The sequence below is a fragment of the Phoxinus phoxinus genome, assembly GCF_949152265.1.
Source record: "Phoxinus phoxinus genome assembly, chromosome: 16".
NCBI classification, from domain to species: Eukaryota; Metazoa; Chordata; class Actinopteri; order Cypriniformes; family Leuciscidae; genus Phoxinus; species Phoxinus phoxinus.
Window position 1 is genome coordinate 6,493,454 of NC_136891.1, and position 19,480 is coordinate 6,512,933.

General features: G+C 36.8%; 2 protein-coding genes across 2 annotated transcripts in view; both read right to left on the minus strand.

Moving 5' to 3' along the window:
* Window positions 1-16: 16 nt before the first annotated feature.
* On the minus strand, window positions 17-11,395 carry slc22a2 (solute carrier family 22 member 2). The gene is made up of 11 exons (XM_079584852.1): window positions 10,956-11,395; window positions 10,769-10,872; window positions 4,264-4,418; window positions 3,929-4,097; window positions 2,829-2,943; window positions 2,645-2,748; window positions 2,356-2,570; window positions 2,160-2,268; window positions 1,907-2,019; window positions 686-785; window positions 17-600 (listed from the first exon to the last, which is right to left on the minus strand). Exons 1-11 carry the CDS (start codon window positions 11,364-11,366, stop codon window positions 513-515), a joined length of 1,683 nt encoding a protein of 560 aa, XP_079440978.1. The 5' UTR covers window positions 11,367-11,395; the 3' UTR covers window positions 17-512.
* A 1,205-nt stretch (window positions 11,396-12,600) lies between these two features.
* The window catches only part of igf2r (insulin-like growth factor 2 receptor), a 43,565-nt gene continuing 36,685 nt past the window's right edge, over window positions 12,601-19,480 (minus strand). Inside the window, exons 44-48 of the mRNA XM_079584643.1 lie at window positions 15,999-16,185; window positions 15,768-15,914; window positions 15,434-15,503; window positions 14,639-15,334; window positions 12,601-13,495 (exon numbers count right to left, since the gene is read on the minus strand). Coding sequence (XP_079440769.1) covers window positions 14,960-15,334; window positions 15,434-15,503; window positions 15,768-15,914; window positions 15,999-16,185 — 779 coding nt within the window. The 3' untranslated portion in view covers window positions 12,601-13,495; window positions 14,639-14,959. The remainder of the gene's footprint in view (window positions 13,496-14,638; window positions 15,335-15,433; window positions 15,504-15,767; window positions 15,915-15,998; window positions 16,186-19,480) is intronic.

The window sequence follows — 19,480 nt, forward strand, 5'->3', positions numbered from 1 at the left end:
GATGGTAAACATACTTGGAGAAAGTCTCTTTATTTGTGCTCCACAATACAAACAGTTTTGCTGTTACAGTAACAATGCTCTAAAATGTCCAAACCAGAAAAAATAAGTACAATTTACTATTAGCATGAATAATTTAAGGCAACATTTAGAAAAAAAATATATAAAGATATTTTTATTGGGAGTTATTTTAAATTGTTTTAAATAAACATTTTTGTCAAAAACATTTAAAAGAAATGTAAAAGTAAAACAATAACTATATATATATATATCATTAGTTTGGGAACAATAATTACACAGCTGTGGAAAATCATTGGTCCTTTGATTAGATATTTTATCACTTTCTCAGCTTGATTACTAAATCAAATTCATATTGTATTAGTTCATTAACTTTTGGAATGACAAAACCCTTTGAAGAATGAGAAATGGTTTTCAGTTTGTATAATTTAGAATGAATCCTCAAAGGAGAAGGGATAAGCAGCATCACATAATAGTCAAGTTAAAGAGGTTGCTATTCAGACTGCTGTAACCTCTTTGTTCGATGTCAGATCAGAGGGCAGCAAATTCTCGAGCTGTTGACCTTTCAGATGGTTTTCTTTGTTTCTGCATGTACAGTTCACATTTTTGAAGTAAGGTTCAAGGTGACAAATGTTACCATGGTGAATATATGCAGGGAGTAAAACCTCACCTCTTTGGATGTTCAATGTCATCAATGGTTTCTGGAAGAGGCACACCTTTGGTTTCAGGTAACAGAAGAACCAGTCCACCAGCCACAAACGCAAGAGCACCTGAGAGAGTGAAAATTGACTTCACCAACCTCACACTGGAGGTAGAACATGCTCAACATCACTTTACTCTGGCCAGGGGTGTCATGCATTTATTTTGAGGGGGCACCAGTGAAAGTCAAGCTAAGAAAACCCTTTTAATAGAGTTTCTGTGTAGCGTTCCGAGGGGACCTGGGTTCAAACTCTGCGATAATACCTAATTTGCTTTGTAATAAACAGAACATTTGACTGGAACATCCAATGAGGAAATGTTGGTCCAAGAGGGTCAAAGTTTGTCTGGTTAACATGAACCTACTAGCCCCTGGTTGTAGATGCTGTAACTATACTGTGCAGTGGGCAAAAATAATAAATAAATAAAGGTGTATATCTATACATTAATATATAATTTATACATTTTTTGGATCTTTATTTTTTACAAGTAACAATTAAGAGATTTTCTATATATATATATATATATATATATATATATATATATATATATATATATATATATATATATATATATATTGGGCGCTAACAAAACGTACTATTACAAATGTATATGTGTGTGTGTGTATACATATATATTTATATATATATATATATTATTTTTTTTAGGTCTGTTAGAAGCCTGAAATTGACTGCTGCCTTTGAAGGGATAGTTAAACCAATTTTTTGTTTTAAGTTGTCCTTCTCAAGTTGTTCTAATCCTGTTGAACACAAAAGAAGACATTTTGAAGAATGTTGGCCACCAAACAGTTTCTGGTCCCCGTTGACTTCCAATTTTTTATTTTCCCACACCATGGAAATCAATCAGCAACTCTTTGGTTACCAACATTCTTCAAAATGTCTTCTTTTTGTGTTCAACAGAACAAAGAAACTCATGCATGTTGAAAACAACTTGAGGGGGAGTAAATGATGACAAAATTTTCATTTTTGTGTGAACTATCCCTTCAACGTCTCACCTCAATAGTTTCCAGTGAAGTGTTTGGGACGGTGTGTGTTCTTGTGGTGCAATCAGCCATTCAGCAGTCAGGATGTCATTTCCCTGCATCTTGTAATTACTTACATTCAGTGCCTTACCTAACAACACAAACAACTCAGTCTGATTGTATGTGAAATAAACATAACATCTGTTTTTGTACCGAAAATGATAAGAGGTAGCTCTAGCCAGATGACAGAAAGCCTGTAGAGCAGGAAGGGCGCTATAATCCCTCCAATGTCACACAGTGTGGAACAGACCGATACACCCAGATTTCTGCAGCCAAACAACATCATATACAGTAGCATTATTGACCAACCTGACCACAAACCAAATTCTAGAAATTATATACTGATTCTTCACATTTTATATACTACATGCAATGCATAATGAAAGATAAACGCAATATAACTCACCTGATAACAGTGGGATACAGTTCAGTATTCACAAACACTACCATTTCAAAAGCCATAGTGATGCCCAGCCTTCCAACACAAGCAACAGCGCTTTTTAACCAGAACATACCTGTAGAAGATACAAAATTGAAAGTAAGCATCCATATATCGCCCCTTTTTCAGTCAACTTTAATTACAACCACAAATGGTATCTCACTGTCCGGGATGAATGCTGTGATTAAGCAAGCCGCTCCTGCCACGATATTCGCAGTTGCAAAAGGAAGCCGTCGTCCGATCCGCTCAATAGTGAGAAGGATGAGGAAAGCTGCTGGCAATTCCACGATTCCAGATATGAGGAAGTCCACATACACGTTTCCTCCGAGGATTCCCAGCCTCATAATAAGACCCTGGTAAACCACAGCACTGGTGAACCTACAACATGAGGTCACAGATAAAGGTTCACCCTAATGCACTTAATGTGGTGTTTAGGATCTGACGTACTGTACCAGTTGAAACTAAGGATGAACGTGTATCTTCTCAATTTGGAAGTCTTGAAGAGATCCATGAAAGAAGCAGTTGAGACAGACTCTGGGTTTTCACATGACAGTGTCTGATGGATGAATTTGGGCATGAGAAATTTGGGCATTTGGTATTAAATTCATGCTCCTCATCTATGTGCATATTTTGTACCTCAATATTCTTGGACAGTGTTTTCTTGTTCTCTTTGGCTATCATTTTAGTGATCTCCAGTGCTTCGGTTCTCTTGTTTTGGCTGAGGAGCCATCTTGGTGATTCGGGGATAAACCTGAAAAAGTATATTTCAATTATGCAAGATGGCTACATCTATCTAATATAGAGTAACACAAAAATATTTAACTACATGTATACAGTATCCTAAATGAAAACCCTGCTTAAGATTGTTCTTTGCGTTCATCCAGAAAGCCATGTCATTACAGTTTGGAGAGAATATAATGTTAAAATGTTACAGTATAATGTTCATCTGTTAAAGAGCACATTGTTTGGAAATTTGCATTTGATTTTCAGATGAAAATGCGCATGTCAAATAGATACACTACTGTTTAAAAGTTTGGGTTGGTACGATTTAAAAAAATAATAATTTAGAAAGAAGTTTCTTATGCTCACCAAGGCTGCATTTACATTACAGTAAAAACAGTAATATTTTGAAATATTATTACAATTTAAAATGACTGTTTTCCATTTGAATGTATTTTAAAATGTAATTCCTTTCTATGATGTCAAAGCTGAATTTTCAGCATCATTACTCTTCAGTGTCACCTTCAGACATCATTCTAATATGCTAATTTGCAGCTCAAGAAACATTTATTCTCATTTACAATGTTGTGCTGCTTAATATAGTCGTGGAAACCAAAAGAACAGCGTTTATATAAAAAATAAATCACATTATAAATGTCTTTAATGTCACTTTTGATCAATTTAATCCCAAGTCCTTGCTGAATAAAATTTTTCAATTCTTGCCAAATATATTTACTGACTTTTTAACTTTTTTAATGTTATCCAAACTTTTGAATGTTAGTGTGTCTTAAATATATACATGTGCTATAAAAAGTACTGGGTAAAACACACCAGTGCTTGTCTCATAGTTTATATTTAATCTGGGATATTCTTTCAAGTTTTATAAAGGTGGGTTGGTGGGAGATTATAAAAGGACAAAATATTTCAATACAAATTTGCACACAAACAAGTTAATAAATCTGTAAAACTCAATCAATTAAGTGCAGCCTTCCAAAGACATAATCCACAGGCCTTACCAATAGTAAGTCAGGAAGAAGATGTAAGGTACGGTGAAGACCACCTGCTGCCAGCGCCAGTTTGGTATGAGGTAAGCTAAGAGAGGAAGGACGAGAATGCCCATGCTGAAGAACATCTGATAGGTAACTCCCACCGTTCTCCTGTAGTCCACCCCAACCAGCTCTGTGACTGCAGCCAGGAAACATGAGGACATCAAGATGGGTAAACATTTCAATCAAGAACACTGCAGCTGGACCGACTGATCCGATCATTGTTAGACCAGAACTATGAGAGTACAATTAGCTGCACACATTTAAGTGTGATTAAATAACTGAAAAATGTTTCGTTCGGCTACTTAGCACGTATCCAACCATCCAGCCGCCCTTCACTCCGAAGCCGAACAGAACTCGGAACACCAGCAGGGCGATGTAATTCGGAGACGTGGCCACCAGAATCCCTGTTACTGCGATGAAGAAGTTGGTCATCAGGAAACTCTTCATTCTGCCATATCTGAAAGAAAATGGACAGACAATTTGCAATTGGATGGTTACTGAAACATTCATGTTGACATGCCAAAATAATAATAATTTGGTTTTTATTTTGTATAGGCTAGCCTACTGCTTGATAACATTTACTCTACCGTTCAAACGTTTGAGGTTGGCAAGACAAGTCTTTAATGCTCACCAAGGCTGCATTTATTCGTAAAAAAAATTCAGCATTGTTACTCCAGTCAGTGTCACATTCAGAAATCATTCTATTTGCTAATTTGCTAAATCAGCATATTAGTTTACCCCTCAAGAAACATTTCTTATTATGATCAATGCTGCGCTGCTTGATATTATCATTATTTTATTATAATATTTTTGTGGGAACTGTGACACATTAGTTTTTTTTTTGAGTAGATGAGTAGAAAGTTCAAAAGAGCAGCATTTATTTCAAATATTTGTTGTGATATTATCAATGTCTTTAATGTCACTTTTGATCAATATAATCAATCTTGCAGAATAAAAGTATTAATTTACGGATACAAACATGTATGATAAAAAAAAAAAAAAAAAATCCATCATACCATTAAAGGCCCATTCACAATGCCCACACTCTTAAAGGGTTAGTTCACCCAAAAATGAAAATTCTGTCAGTAATTACCCAGCCAACACACCCATGTGGGGCCCATATGGGTTACAAATGGGCGACAGGGGTACAGAGTGGGCATGGGCTCAAAATGGGCTTCTTATCTGGGGCCCACTTGGGTCAACTGAGTAAGTCCAACATGGGCAAACCCAGTTGGGCTCCCTTTGTGGGGCCTAGGTGGTTCACTAATGGGAAATGAGTGCATTGGTTGAAAATGGGCTACACTTGTGGATCAGTTTACAGAGGAAGTGCAAACAGTCAAACCCAAAGTTTTTTTTTTTTTTACAGATAGTACACACATGCACCTTTGAAATTACTTTTATCTATACAAATGCCAACAAAATTGCCATTTTAACCAATTTTCTGCCAATTAAAAGGACCAATACCCTGCAGATACTGTCACAGTGGTGCAGTCAAAAGTATGCACACTTTTACTCAGAATATAATTTAAACAGTTACAAAAAGACCTACAGGTACAGACACGGTGACAGATAAAAAAAAAAAAAAAAAACTTTTGCAGGATGGATCTCGCGAGATTTCATTCAGCGCCATCCCATGGATCTCGCGAGATTTCATTCAGCGCCATCCCATCCCCCTCGCCCTTTTCGCGCCCGCGACACCATTCACTCTCTAGTCTCTCACTCACTCTCTGCTGTAATTTTCGGGAGGAGATTTGGAAGATTCTCGCTGTCTTCGTAGTCAAGGCTAAGTCAAGGTAAGAAAGTTACATTTCACAATATAAATGTTAATTCAAAAACATTGTTTTCAAAACACGATGTTAACCAAAAGCTTGTCACTTTAGAATTTCGAATTCCAGATCGCGCAATATGTTCCCTTATTTCTGGCGCCAAGATCTGTAACGTTAACTAACATTCTTATTTTTTATGTTATTGTTAATACACCAACTGTGTTATGACAAATTGATTGGAGTTGAGACTCTACAATTTTACCACTGTTTTACGATAACGTTAAATCCCACAATGACAGCAATTTTTTAACTTGTATAAGATCGATGTGCACATCAAACAGCCAAAAGGAAAGCATTTCCTTATTAATTTTTCGAATGCAATTACAAGACAAGCCTGTTTAATCGTGTCTGCTCCCGTTTATTTTGTGATCACAGAACAACGCCATAACTTACAGCGACCATTTCAGCAGCTAACGTTAGCTGTTATTTTAAAAGTGTGCACATTCAATGAAAAAATCCCCTTCTCAAATGTTATTTTTTTTATAAATCTTTAATAAATGTCTATTTCGTCACAGAACAACTAGTATCCGCTTAATTATGAGATTCGAGAAGCTTTAACACCATCTGCGCGGCCTGTGCTTTTTTCCCCTTTTTTTATTTAACGTTAGTGCTAATTCAAATAACAAATGGCACAAAATAGGCTATATAGAATATAGTTAACGTTACACTTTAGAATACTGTTCCAATTCCTTCGTAATTTATGCATTATGAACTCATATAGTAGGCTAGTTATCTGTATGAAAAACAGCAGTTATTGATTAGTTATAGAACTACCACATTCAACTGAGGGCTATTACTATTTCATTAATCAGAGTTCCTTGTTAGTTAATATTAGTTAGTAGATAGTGTTTTACTCATTTGTTCCTGTGTAGTTATTCATTGATGATGGAAGAGTATTCTAAAGTTTCACTCAAAATATTAACTATTATAACACTTTACGGTAAGGGTACATGAATTATGCATTCATTCATGCATTAATATCTCATGAATCATCAGGAACTAGCCTAACCCAAGTTCAACGTTTTCATTTACAACTTAATGGATGAACAACACCTTAATTAAAACATTAACTAAGATGAGTACATCATCATGAAATATGATTTATTACGCATGATCATGATTCTTTCTTTTTTTACAGTTATGCCACCATATTGTTCATCAGTGTTTCAAAGGACCTAGTCAGCGTTTTAGTTGAGGGGCCACACACATGATGAAGTCATTGATAGATAATGCTTAGTTAATGATGACTACTGTATTTGAAAAATAGACCCCAAAATATACCAATCAATATACCAATCACAGCTCATCATAGCACTCCAATTTTGTTGCCATTCAAATACAGTAGTCATCATTAACTAAGCATTATCTATCAATGAATTCATCATGTGTGTGGCCCCTCAATTAAAATGTTTATAATAAAGTTAAATCATTATTAAATACAAGTGAGGTTCTACAAATAAAATAAGTAAAAATACACTAGTTACAAGCATAGGTAAATACAATAGAACAAAAGTTACTAAATTAATTTAACTGTAGTTTTCAGGTACAGGTACAGAACCAGTCCCTTGTTTGTTTGGTTAATAAACCTTTGCAGCAAAAATGTCGTGTTTGACAGAATATTATATCTGATACCATTATTGTATTACCTGAAAAATAACATGGTGGAGATTTCTGCTTTGTTGCAAGGGCTCAAATAAGGAATTTAATCTCACTCTAATGCTCTTTATCTTTTTTACAGGAAGCTTGAAAAAAATGCCCTTACAAACCAGATTACTAGAAGAGATGCTGAAAAGGCAGTGTCAAAGTGGCTAATCGGTGCCAGGGACAGGGGAGGAAACCGTACAGCGAGGGCACGTGGTGGAGAGCAAGATGGGTAAAAGTCATTATCATTAAAACTGCAAAGGAGAGAGAGCATTGGTGACAACAAAGTGAATATAATAATTACTACAATACTAATTTCTAGAAATTACTTAAAATGAAGTTTTATTAACTAAGTTCGGGAGGAGCACGTTCAGATAATTAACACGAGTGTATAGCACTCAGCAATCAACGATAAGAGGGTAAAAAAAGTGGTAAAAGTTGGTCAACATTTTTATCTTGTGCCTCCAATATGTGCAGTGTTCCGGGACAGGTTTGAAAACCCCTTATCTACATAAGCTTGATTTGGAGCACCACAAGACTAACCTGACATCTGAACTGTGAGAAAAGGAATTGCAAAAGTTGAAAAATGGTTGATTTATTTATTTTCTCTTTTCAAAGGGCCGTTGAGAGAGTGACAACAGAGGACTGAGATTCTGCACTTTTGTTTGTGAAATATAGAGTTGTCTGACAGAGGACTGAAAAGCTGCACTTTTGTTTTGTTTATGAAATATAGAGTTGTCTGACAGAGGACTGAAAAGCTGCACTTTTGTTTTGTTTATGAAATATAGAGTTGTCTGACAGAGGACTGAAAAGCTACACTTTTGTTTTGTTTATGAAATATAGAGTTGTCTGACAGAGGACTGAAAAGCTACACTTTTGTTTTGTTTATGAAATATAGAGTTGTCTGACAGAGGACTGAAAAGCTACACTTTTGTTTTGTTTGTGAAATATAGAGTTGTCTGACAGAGGACTGAAAAGCTACACTTTTGTTTTGTTTATGAAATATAGAGTTGTCTGACAGAGGACTGAAAAGCTACACTTTTGTTTTGTTTGTGAAATATAGAGTTGTCTGACAGAGGACTGAAAAGCTGCACTTTTGTTTTGTTTATGAAATATAGAGTTGTCTGACAGAGGACTGAAAAGCTACACTTTTGTTTTGTTTGTGAAATATAGAGTTGTCTGACAGAGGACTGAAAAGCTGCACTTTTGTTTTGTTTATGAAATATAGAGTTGTCTGACAGAGGACTGAAAAGCTGCACTTTTGTTTTGTTTATGAAATATAGAGTTGTCTGACAGAGGACTGAAAAGCTGCACTTTTGTTTTGTTTATGAAATATAGAGTTGTCTGACAGAGGACTGAAAAGCTGCACTTTTGTTTTGTTTATGAAATATAGAGTTGTCTGACAGAGGACTGAAAAGCTACACTTTTGTTTTGTTTGTGAAATATAGAGTTGTCTGACAGAGGACTGAAAAGCTACACTTTTGTTTTGTTTGTGAAATATAGAGTTGTCTGACAGAGGACTGAAAAGCTGCACTTTTGTTTTGTTTATGAAATATAGAGTTGTCTGACAGAGGACTGAAAAGCTGCACTTTTGTTTTGTTTGTGAAATATAGAGTTGTCTGACAGAGGACTGAAAAGCTGCACTTTTGTTTTGTTTATGAAATATAGAGTTGTCTGACAGAGGACTGAAAAGCTGCACTTTTGTTTTGTTTATGAAATATAGAGTTGTCTGACAGAGGACTGAAAAGCTGCACTTTTGTTTTGTTTGTGAAATATAAAGTTTGTCAAAAGCTTTCACTTTTGATACTTGTCTGTTAATATAAATATTATGTTAATAAAGTAAAGCATGAAGTAATTGTTTCTGTTCATTGATTACATATAATGTTTATATTTAGGGGTTTACTGTAAAATAAGGTAACCCAAAAAGACAAATATGGTAGCCCATAAATACACCTGTTGTGGCCCATAAGAGCCCTAGATAAGACCTATATGGGTCCCATCATCATCCCATGTGGGCAGACTCCTGTAGGCCCTAAATGGGAACTACCTAGGCTACCCCTATGGGCCCGATATGGAGCCCACCAAGAGCCCATCATCAACCCATCTGGGCTAACACATGTGGGGCCTCCATGGAAACTGCGGCCAAAATTAGCTGGGTCCCAGCTGGGTAGCCCGGGTGGGCCCTGGATATCAGCCCATTTGCAGCCCGTTTGGGCCCCACATGGGTGTGTTGGCTGGGTACTCACCCTCATGTTGTTCCAACCTCATAAGACTTTCGTTCATCTTCGGAATACAAATTAAGATATTTTTTAATAAATCTGTGAGCTCTCTCACTCCTTCACAGGCATAGGTAACGTTAGGCCTAATCGAAATCTGCCATCCCAGAAAAGTTAGTAAAGACATTGTTTAAAATAGTCCAAGTGACTACAGTGGCTCAACCTTAAGTGTATCAAGCGATGAGAATACTTTTTGTGCGCAAAAAAATAAATAAAAAAAATAACGACTTTATTCAACTATTCATTTTCTTCTGTGTGGGCCTTGAGTGAGTTCACGTAGCGCAGCGCTTCTGGGTTGTACTTCAGAACGAAGGCTAACCATTGCCCGACGCTGGTCATGTGTGTGATGCTGGTGAGCCTACGTTCTGACGAAGCGTTGCGCTGTTACAGTACTTGAACTCACTCAAGGCTCACACAGAAGAAAATTAATAGTTGAATAAAGTCGTTATTTTTTGGGGGGTTTTGCGCACAAAAAGTATTCTCGTCACTTGATAAACTTAAGGTTGAGCCACTGTAGTCACTTGGACTATTTTAAACATTGTCTTTACTAACTTTTCTGGGATGGCAGATATCGATTAACGTTACCTAGCAGCCGGTGAAGGAGTGAGCCAGCTCTCAGATTTATTAAAACATATCTTAATTTGTATTCCGAAGATGAACGAAAGTCTTACGGGGTTGGAACAACATGAGGGTGAGTAATTACTGACAGAATTTTCATTTTTTGGGTGAACTAACCATTTAAGACTTGTTTTCAGAGAATGTTGAGTCTTCTTGAAACTAGTGCATTTTCCAATGACAAATCCCCCCCAAACACCCCCGCACATTTTTTAATTTAAACAAGCTAAAAACACATGAAAGATTCTGCCAGTGCAGAAAGACAAAACAGGCTATTTTCAAGATAAAAGATATGAAACAAGTCTTAAATATCCTATGCAGCTTAATAATGTTGCTTATCAAGGAAAATGTATATAGTTTAAGGAGCTTTAGATTTTTATTTCTAGAAAAAAAGCCCCATGTTATGGTAAAAAAAAGAAGAAAAAAAAGAAAAAAAGTGTCTGTCATACTTGTCTGCCATGTATCCAATTGCAATGCTGCCCACTAAGAAACCAACACTGAGCGTGGCCTGGAACATGTCAGCATACCAGGCGTCTGCACACACTAGATCAAACTGCAACACACAGGTCTCATAAGACATTTTGTCCTATTCATCCACACAATTACCACCAAAAGAAAGTCTTGTTTTGTGATCACCTCAGTGACAAACGACTGTCTTCCCTTATAGTCGTACTCCCAGCCGTCTGAACAGCCCGTCGTAGCAGAGAGCTGGGCCCGGACAAAGTCACTTTCTGGATTGTCACAGGCGAGACCGGTGGCGTTCCAGTCCATGTCGAACCTCTTACACTGACTGTACGTCACCCCTGCGGAGCCGTTCATCTGGGGTACAGTGGCCCTGCGTGCGTCTTGGAGGCTCCAGCCGCATCTCTCCCGGATCTCACTGACGCCCGGGTCACGGCACCAATGCTCCGGGGTGAAGCCCTGGAACACAATCCCCACATAGACGAAAGAAAACGGTATGGAGACCAAACTGAATATGATAAAAATCCGCATTTGGCACCGACCAAATGCGCCAGCCTCCTCTAAGATGTCATCGAAAGTGGCCATGGTCAATGTATGTCTAGCGGTGGAGAAAGAGGTCTGCTAAAAAGAGGCACAGAGTATTTACCCACAGCTGGTTGACCAAAAGTCCAGAGGGGATTGAAACTTGATATATTCGTGCTGTGACTGACCAATTACATGCTGAGATGGGACAGGGGCCACAAAGTTACAGTTTAACCCCAGTGACATCTAAAGCCCGTTATGCAATTTGTCACTGTATAATTTCTGTTCAGCAAGTGTTGTATGAAAACGGTTGAGTAAGTGTTAAAGTAAACCTCTATTTAATTTTTATCCCATATCCAATGAGAAAAGTGGCACTTTTTTCACCCTAAAGCAACCTAATCTTGTTTATTAAGCAGTTTGTCATCAACTAAATTTGTCTAAATTTTGATGATTGAAAAACAGTTAAATATTAGAGAAAAAACTTTAACAAACAATAGAAATGTTGCATTGTAAACTAAAAGCTAAAGCACTAAAATTACTAACTGGAAATAAATAAGCTATAAATAAATAATAAAATTTAACCAGATCTACTCACCAAGATGAAAAACTAATATAATATTAGAAATGTTGCAATGGGAATGAACTGAAATAGGTTTAAGTTAAATTAAATTTAAGCACTAAAGTTGATAACCTGAAAATGATAAAATAGAACAAATTAAAACTGAACAAAGAGAGTAATATTTAAAAATATTAATTATATATATATATATATATATAAAACAAAACAATAAAATGACTAAAATTAACCCAAAAGTTAAAATGAAAACTAAATATATATATATAAATTGAAATAAAGCTGAAATAAATTATAAACAGTACAACTACTCAATATTAGATGAAAAACAAACTAATATTAGAAATGCTGTAATGGGAATTAACTGAAATAAGATTAAGCTAAATTAAGTTTAAGCACTAAAATTGCTGACCAAAAACAAAACAAAAAAACAACAACAAAAAAACACACAAAAATAGTAATATTTAATATAAATATAAAAAACATAAAATCCCATGATTTTACCCAAAAATGAAAACTGAAAACATAAAAATAAAAGCTAGTTCAAAATATTTATAAGATCTATAATCATAATATAAATAATGTTCAAATTATACTGAACAAAATTCACTCCGACACCATCATTCTACCAACAGCCGTGTGATGATTCAATTGCTGGAGTGAGAATCAGTGACTGCCCTCAGAATAGTTAAAGTAGCGAGATGAACCACAAGAACTCCTAGTAAGAATGCACGCAGAGCAGCTGATAAGTTTTATTTAAATAATGCCATCATATCTCAACATAAACTATTTAAATCCAAAAACAAGATGCTGTATAACATGACAAATACAGTCTGAGAAGAGCAAAAGCTTCTAACAGAAAAAAAAAAGAGATGATCTCAGGACTCCTGAAGTTCTTCAGAGAATTAAACCATACAATTTCCCATACAGCAGTCACATTTTTTTAGTAGGGAGGGAGAACCCGTGACGACCAATAGCTATCGAGTGTACCGTCCACCTTCTGCCCTAAAGGACAGAAGAAGAAAAAAAGTCCACCAAAGTGCAAAGTACTTAAAGAGACAGCCAGTCGTGCTTCACCTCAGTTTGATGTACCGTCTCAGGAACAGTGAGTTATGAAAGACATACAGAACTGCTGTGGCTTTATTTGGCAACCATATATGAGAGGAACACACTGATGGATGGTAATACAAGCCTATGAGACAAACTATTAGAGTCAGAGTGAAAAATACTGTAACACATGCTGTCGTACAGGACCAATGTCCTGTTTCATCGCCATGTGAGAAGAACGTTTTTTGGTAAATCATTTCCGGACAGCAGAATGCAACCCTGCAACACAACTTATGCAAATGTATGCATCATTCTTAAAACCGAGTTAGTCAGCAGGACAAGGTGAGCTGAAACTGATCAACAACACATTCAGCAAATAAAACGCATACAATTCGCAGGTGTTCAGGATGTTGTATTCGATTAATGTGACTAGCAACAAAACTGTTCATGCTAACGGAAAAAGTGCTTTGTAGAAGGCTTTCTGCTGCTTGCTGTACATGTGACTCCTTTCATAGGCACGGATTTCTTCTGTGCAAAGCGTAAATTTAAAAGAACGAAGAAAAAAAAAACACTTTTACAATGAAGTTCAATTTGTTAACATTAATTAATGCATTAGATAGCACAATCTAACAATGAACAAGACTTTTACAGAATTATTAATCTAGCTAAATGTTCATTTCTACATATATTAATACATTTGTAATACATGAAGTTGTATAAATTAACGTTGGTTAATGTTTCATGAATGAACATAACAAGTAACAGTATACTTATAAATTAATGTGGATTAAATCATTCTGGGGAGAAAAAAACATTGTTCACTGTTAGTAGTTCATACGAAGCCAAGGCGAAATGGTGATTATAAAAATTATATTTCAATGCTTTGCATTCTCTCGACTTTCTCAGAGAAGCTTAAAAATCGCTAAATATTTGCAATCGCTTACAAAAATATTGTGTTCCCCTGAGAAACTTTGCGCTTGCTTGCAAAACCACAGAAATATAGGTTTTCCCGCCACCTCATTATTTTCCAATCATTTTCATCACAAGTTTTGCGAGTAAACACAAAAACATTGAATATAATTTTTCCTCCCACTCCTATTTAAAAAATTTTTTTACCATCACCATGTTACTTTAGAGGCTCTGTAAGTTCATGATATCTAATATATTTAATAATGTTAATGAATTCAACCTCATTGTAAAGTGTTACGCAATATAATAATTACATAAATTTAACAATAACTTAACTAAACAGCACACGTGATGCACTTCTGATTGCGGTGAGAAATCACAATTCTAAAGGAAGCCTGCTGCAGTCTTACATGCGTTGTCATTCCTCTGTGCCACTAAACCTCTATATGCGCCCTGTGTTCTAGTGGGATAAGTAGAACATGCTTTTTTGGCAGAACAAGCGGGCAAAAGCATTGCACAAAACACTCAACGACGAATGGATGTTATGGTTAGATTAATGCTGATGCGGAACGCAAGCGCGAAGCTTGATATTTGAAGCTTTGTGATTAAAATCGAAACTTGACAAAGCGAATCAATCTCCTTTCGGTGCTACATGGCTCAAGATATGTGAAATACTGCTTCAGATTATAGTTTAGAAAAGGTCTTTGACTGTATCTGCCACAATCAATCAAAATCATTTCATAAAACAGTGTATTTTTCCAGTGAGCTGGTGTTAACAAAAAAAAAAAAAAAAAAAAAAAAAAACAGTACCCCAAAAACTTTAAATAACAATAAAAAATTCTATAGTCCATTTCTGTAAGTTCGTGGTAGACCGAATTCACATACGATGCTGTACACAATTCATCTTAATCAATGGGAAACGAACATACAAACAAATAAACGATCAAATGACAAAACCCTTTTTTGTCAGGAAGGCATCAAGTCAATTTAATGGACGAAACGACTAACTTGCTCCTGAAAGCGGTCTCGTAAAGATTTCCCTTTAGAAAACCAAAAATGGAGCAACTGAACATTTAAAGCGTGGTGGCAGAGACATTCAAAAGTTCAGTTCGGCTGCCCGATGCGCTCAGACTTTAAGTAGGTCCTCGTCGCTGTCGTCAGGGTCTGGCTGGGGTTTCCTCTGGTTTCGATCGCTGTATCTGGTCTGATTTCTGCTCCGTGTGTCCACCAGGAGCCCCACCAGATCCTCATCGCTCTCTGCTTTCAGCAAAGCCGACCGCAGCCGTGAGGAGGAGGACGATGAAGGGGCCATTCGGACCCCTGGGACCGTGAGCACCTCGTCCTCGCTGTCCTGTTCATCCAGGGAGAAGGAGCGCAGGGCGTCTGCGCTGACGGGTTTGGTGGTGATGTGACCGTTCTCTTGAGGCTCCCGCGTGGGCGTCCCGGCCTCCTCCATCAACCACTCCGTCTCATCTTCACCTCCATCCTCATCGGTGTTCACCTAAAGAGAGAGAAGAACAAAGACGAGGAGAGTTAAGGACAAACTCTTTCTGGACTCTTTTTGAAACGATAAAAGAACAAGAAAATGAGAAAACGTTACCCTGGAGTACTTGTAAGACACTGGATTTCCTTTCTTGAAGCAGCTTGACACTTTCTGCATTACAAGTTGCCTATAAATATATAAACATACATTTTAAGCAGCTCAAGTATTTGCTATATTTGCTGCTCATGAAACAATTTATATTATTATCAATGTTAAAAACAGTTGTGTTGCTTAATATTTTTGTGGAAAACCCTGATAATTTTTTTTCCAGGATTCTTCAATGAATAGAAATTTCAAAATCTAACATTATAAATGTCTTTACTGTCACTTTTGATCAATTTAATGCATCCCTGCTGAATAATAGTACACATAAAATTTAAGTTGCATTTACCTCCTTTCTCGTTTGTGCAGCAAGAGAACAAGCAAGCAGATTGTGAGCACAACCAACAGCAGGCTAAGCACCGCCCCTAAAGCCTGACTCCGCCCAGACAATCCAGCATGCTCCTCCCCTCCATCAGTGCTGTGTGGGTCCATGGAGCTGGATGAACAATAGGAGAACCAACGTACTTAAACTTCCATCGCTGACATATCTCTGTCTCAGAACTGGCTTTGTGATACTCACAAAAATGTACAAACGGTGGAGGTGTGCCAAACAAACAGATACTGGCAGCCATCCGTTTCCAGCAAGAATTCTGGGATACCCTCTCCTGCTGTAGGGCTGCAGTGGAACAGGATGATCGAGGACACGGTTTTGGTTTTGTCTCGCCCACATACGGATTCAGACGGTACCAAGACGTCAAGGTTTCCACCTGACAACATACAACATGCCAACAGTTACAACATTAATACTTTTTTCCCCTCAAAGTAAACTTAAAATATATTATGAATAATATATTATTTAAAAATTCACCCTAAGTGATGAAAGTGGACTTTTGATCAATTTGCTAATTGTAGCCAAATATTAACACTACAAAAAAAGACCAAATATTGAAAAAGTTAAGAAAAATCTTCCAAAATATATTACAAATAGAATTTATAAATAAAAAATAAATAAACAAAACAAGCTATTTCATATTTTAAAGGGGTCATGACATGTTTTTATTTATTTTATTATTATGTTCCCTTAGGTGCAATTATAGTATTACTATAGTTTTTTTTACAAAAAACTTTTAAAATGTAGTGATTTATGACCTTTTCCCACCCTGTTTCTCATCCTCTGATTCAAACAGTCTGTTTTGGGGGTGTTTCCCCTTTAAGAGTTCAGTGTTAACGCCCACTGTTATGATTGGCTAACGTCAGTGCCTATGCATCAATTATTAACGCCCCCAGCCAGAACATTTGCGGATTCGGCGCAACGGTTTAATAGCGGGTGATGCATGCGAAGCGATGGCTCTTGCAATGATAAAACCTCATGTTTGAGCCGGAATCAGAGGAAAATGAACCATCACCACAACAATGAAGACTGGATCAGCCCGTGTCCACATTGAAAGTGAAACTATTTTGAATTAATAAAAAAATTGTAACCCGAGACACTTGAAAACGGATTATTGTTGCATAATTATCCTATAGCTTAATTTGCTAACAGTTTAACATTATTTAACTAATTTCAATTAAATGATAGGGTGTACCACGGACAAAAATGCATGCACAGGCCATATTTGAAGATGCAGCATTGATAAGGCAACATTTTTAATTTTCTATCACATGTAGGCCTACTAGAAAGGCGACATATTTTCAAGATTCTCTTATAAAAATGTGTTTATATTAGCCAGTGATAAACAGTAAGTTTGAGTCGTCGTTGTTGAGCCCAGAATAGTCGGCACGGACTTATCTTTGAGCAACAGTTTTCTGGCAAAGCCAAGCATCATATTGGGATTTTTTCTCAAAACAGTCATCCTTAAAATGTATAGAACAAACGCTTAAATTAACACTGCCGTGACTGGGACGTCCGCAAAAAATAAAGTGCATCCATTTTTCCCTGACGTCTGGATCTTTCGGCAGCGTATTCAAAGATGGTAGACCATCCACTGAGTGTTGTGAGAAGTTTTTAAATGTTTTTTTGGACAAGGTTAACACAATTAGATCTGGTTTTCATGACTGGAATGGCTTGACAGGAGATACTTTAAAAAATGTCAGCACGTTTGATAAATTTGATTTGGTTTCAATTAAGGATATTAGCCTTATTATTGGTAAGTTGAAACGCCCTGCTGCTAGTTGGGATGTTTTGCCTTCTGATTTGTTGGCTGCGACATTCGATTATACTGGGCCTTGTATTACTGCTATCGTTAATTGCAGTCTTTATACAGGCACTTTTCCTTTAAGTTTTAAGCAGGTGGTTATTCAGCCCCTTCTTAAAAAGCCTACTCTTGACCCGTTGGACTTTAATAATTATCGGCCCATTTCAAAGCTGCCTTGTATCTCAAAAATTTTAGAAAAGGTAGTTTTATCTCAGTTAAGTTCTTTTCTGGCAAGGAACGAGGTGTTCGATGTCTTTCAGTCTGGTTTTCGGGCAGGACACAGTACTGAATCAGCTTTGCTGCGAGTCTCTAATGATCTATTACTTATTGCAGACTCGGGCAATACTGGGGCGCTAATCATGTTGGATCTTAGTGCAGCTTTTGATTTAATTGATCACGATATTCTTATTAATTGTTTGGAACACGTTGTAGGGCTGAGAGGGACGGTTTTAAAATGGTTTTCCTCATATTTAAGGGGGCGTTCAATTTCTGTCAGGATTGGGGATTTTTCTTCCGGGTCAGTTTCTCTGGATTGTGGAGTTCCTCAAGGCACAATTCTGGGACCTATTCTCTTTTCTCTGTTTTTGCTGCCTCTAGGCCAAATATTCAAGAAATATGGTATATTTTATCACCTATATGCCGATGACATTCAGATTTATTTACCGATTGGAGCTGGAGGATCAAGCCCGAATTTATCCCTGGTTGCTTGTTTAAAGGAGGTGACTAGTTGGTTACAGCAAAACTGCTTGCAGTTAAATGCCAGCAAGTCTGAAGTTATGGTGTTTGGGATGAAGCATTCACATGATGCATCTCATACCTTTTATACTACAGTTAAATCAGATCAAATGCATTCATATTATGAACAGCAGCTACGCTAATTATTTCCCATCTGCCTTTTTTGTTGTTATCTCGGGACGCCTGTCCCGAGATAACTCAAATAGAGTTCGTCAGCTCCAGTTATGTATCCAGCCTCTCATGGAGACTTCAGACGCCCCAACGCCTGTGATGAGACGACTCGACGCCTGTGAAGAGACGACCCAACGCCGGCGATATGTTATGCCCTAAATTTTATGATTAACTAACTGTATTTTTGTATGTATATTTTTGAAATGCATTTTCTGTAAAGCTGCTTTGAAACAATATGTATTGTGAAAAGCGCTATACAAATAAACTTGAATTGAATTGAATGAAGGCGGCGGACAGTGGTTTAACCGATTTTCTAGGTATATGGGAAACATACGTTCAGCCTAAAATAAGAAATCTAGGTGTAATTTTTGACTCTGCTCTTATGTTTGACCATCAGGTTAAAAATGTGGTTAAAAATTGTTTTTATCAGTTAAGGACTATTACGAAAATGAAATCTTTCTTGTCTGTTCCTGATCTGGAAACAGTGATTCACGCATTAATCTCCACACGCTTGGATTACTGTAATGCTCTATATGTAGGAATTAGTCAAGCTCTTATTTCAAGATTGCAGCTGGTTCAAAACGCTGCAGCGAGGCTCCTTACTGGTATTAAGAAAAGGGAGCATATTACTCCAGTTTTGAAAAGGCTTCATTGGCTCCCTGTGAAATATCGGATACAGTATAAGATTTTGTTATACGTCTATAAAGCTGTTCACGAGTTGGCCCCGGAATATATCAAGTACTTGGTGCTTATGAACTCTGGTAGATCCCAAAGGTCCTTTAATTGTTTATTGCTCTTTGTTCCAAGAACTCGTCTTAAAACTAAAGGGGATCGAGCTTTTTCAGTCGCTGGCCCTAGACTGTGGAATGCTCTTCCCCCTGATATTAGATCTGCACCGTCAGTTGATGTTTTTAAAATTCGTGTGAAAGCGTATTTGTATTGTGTTTCTTTTAATTGTTGA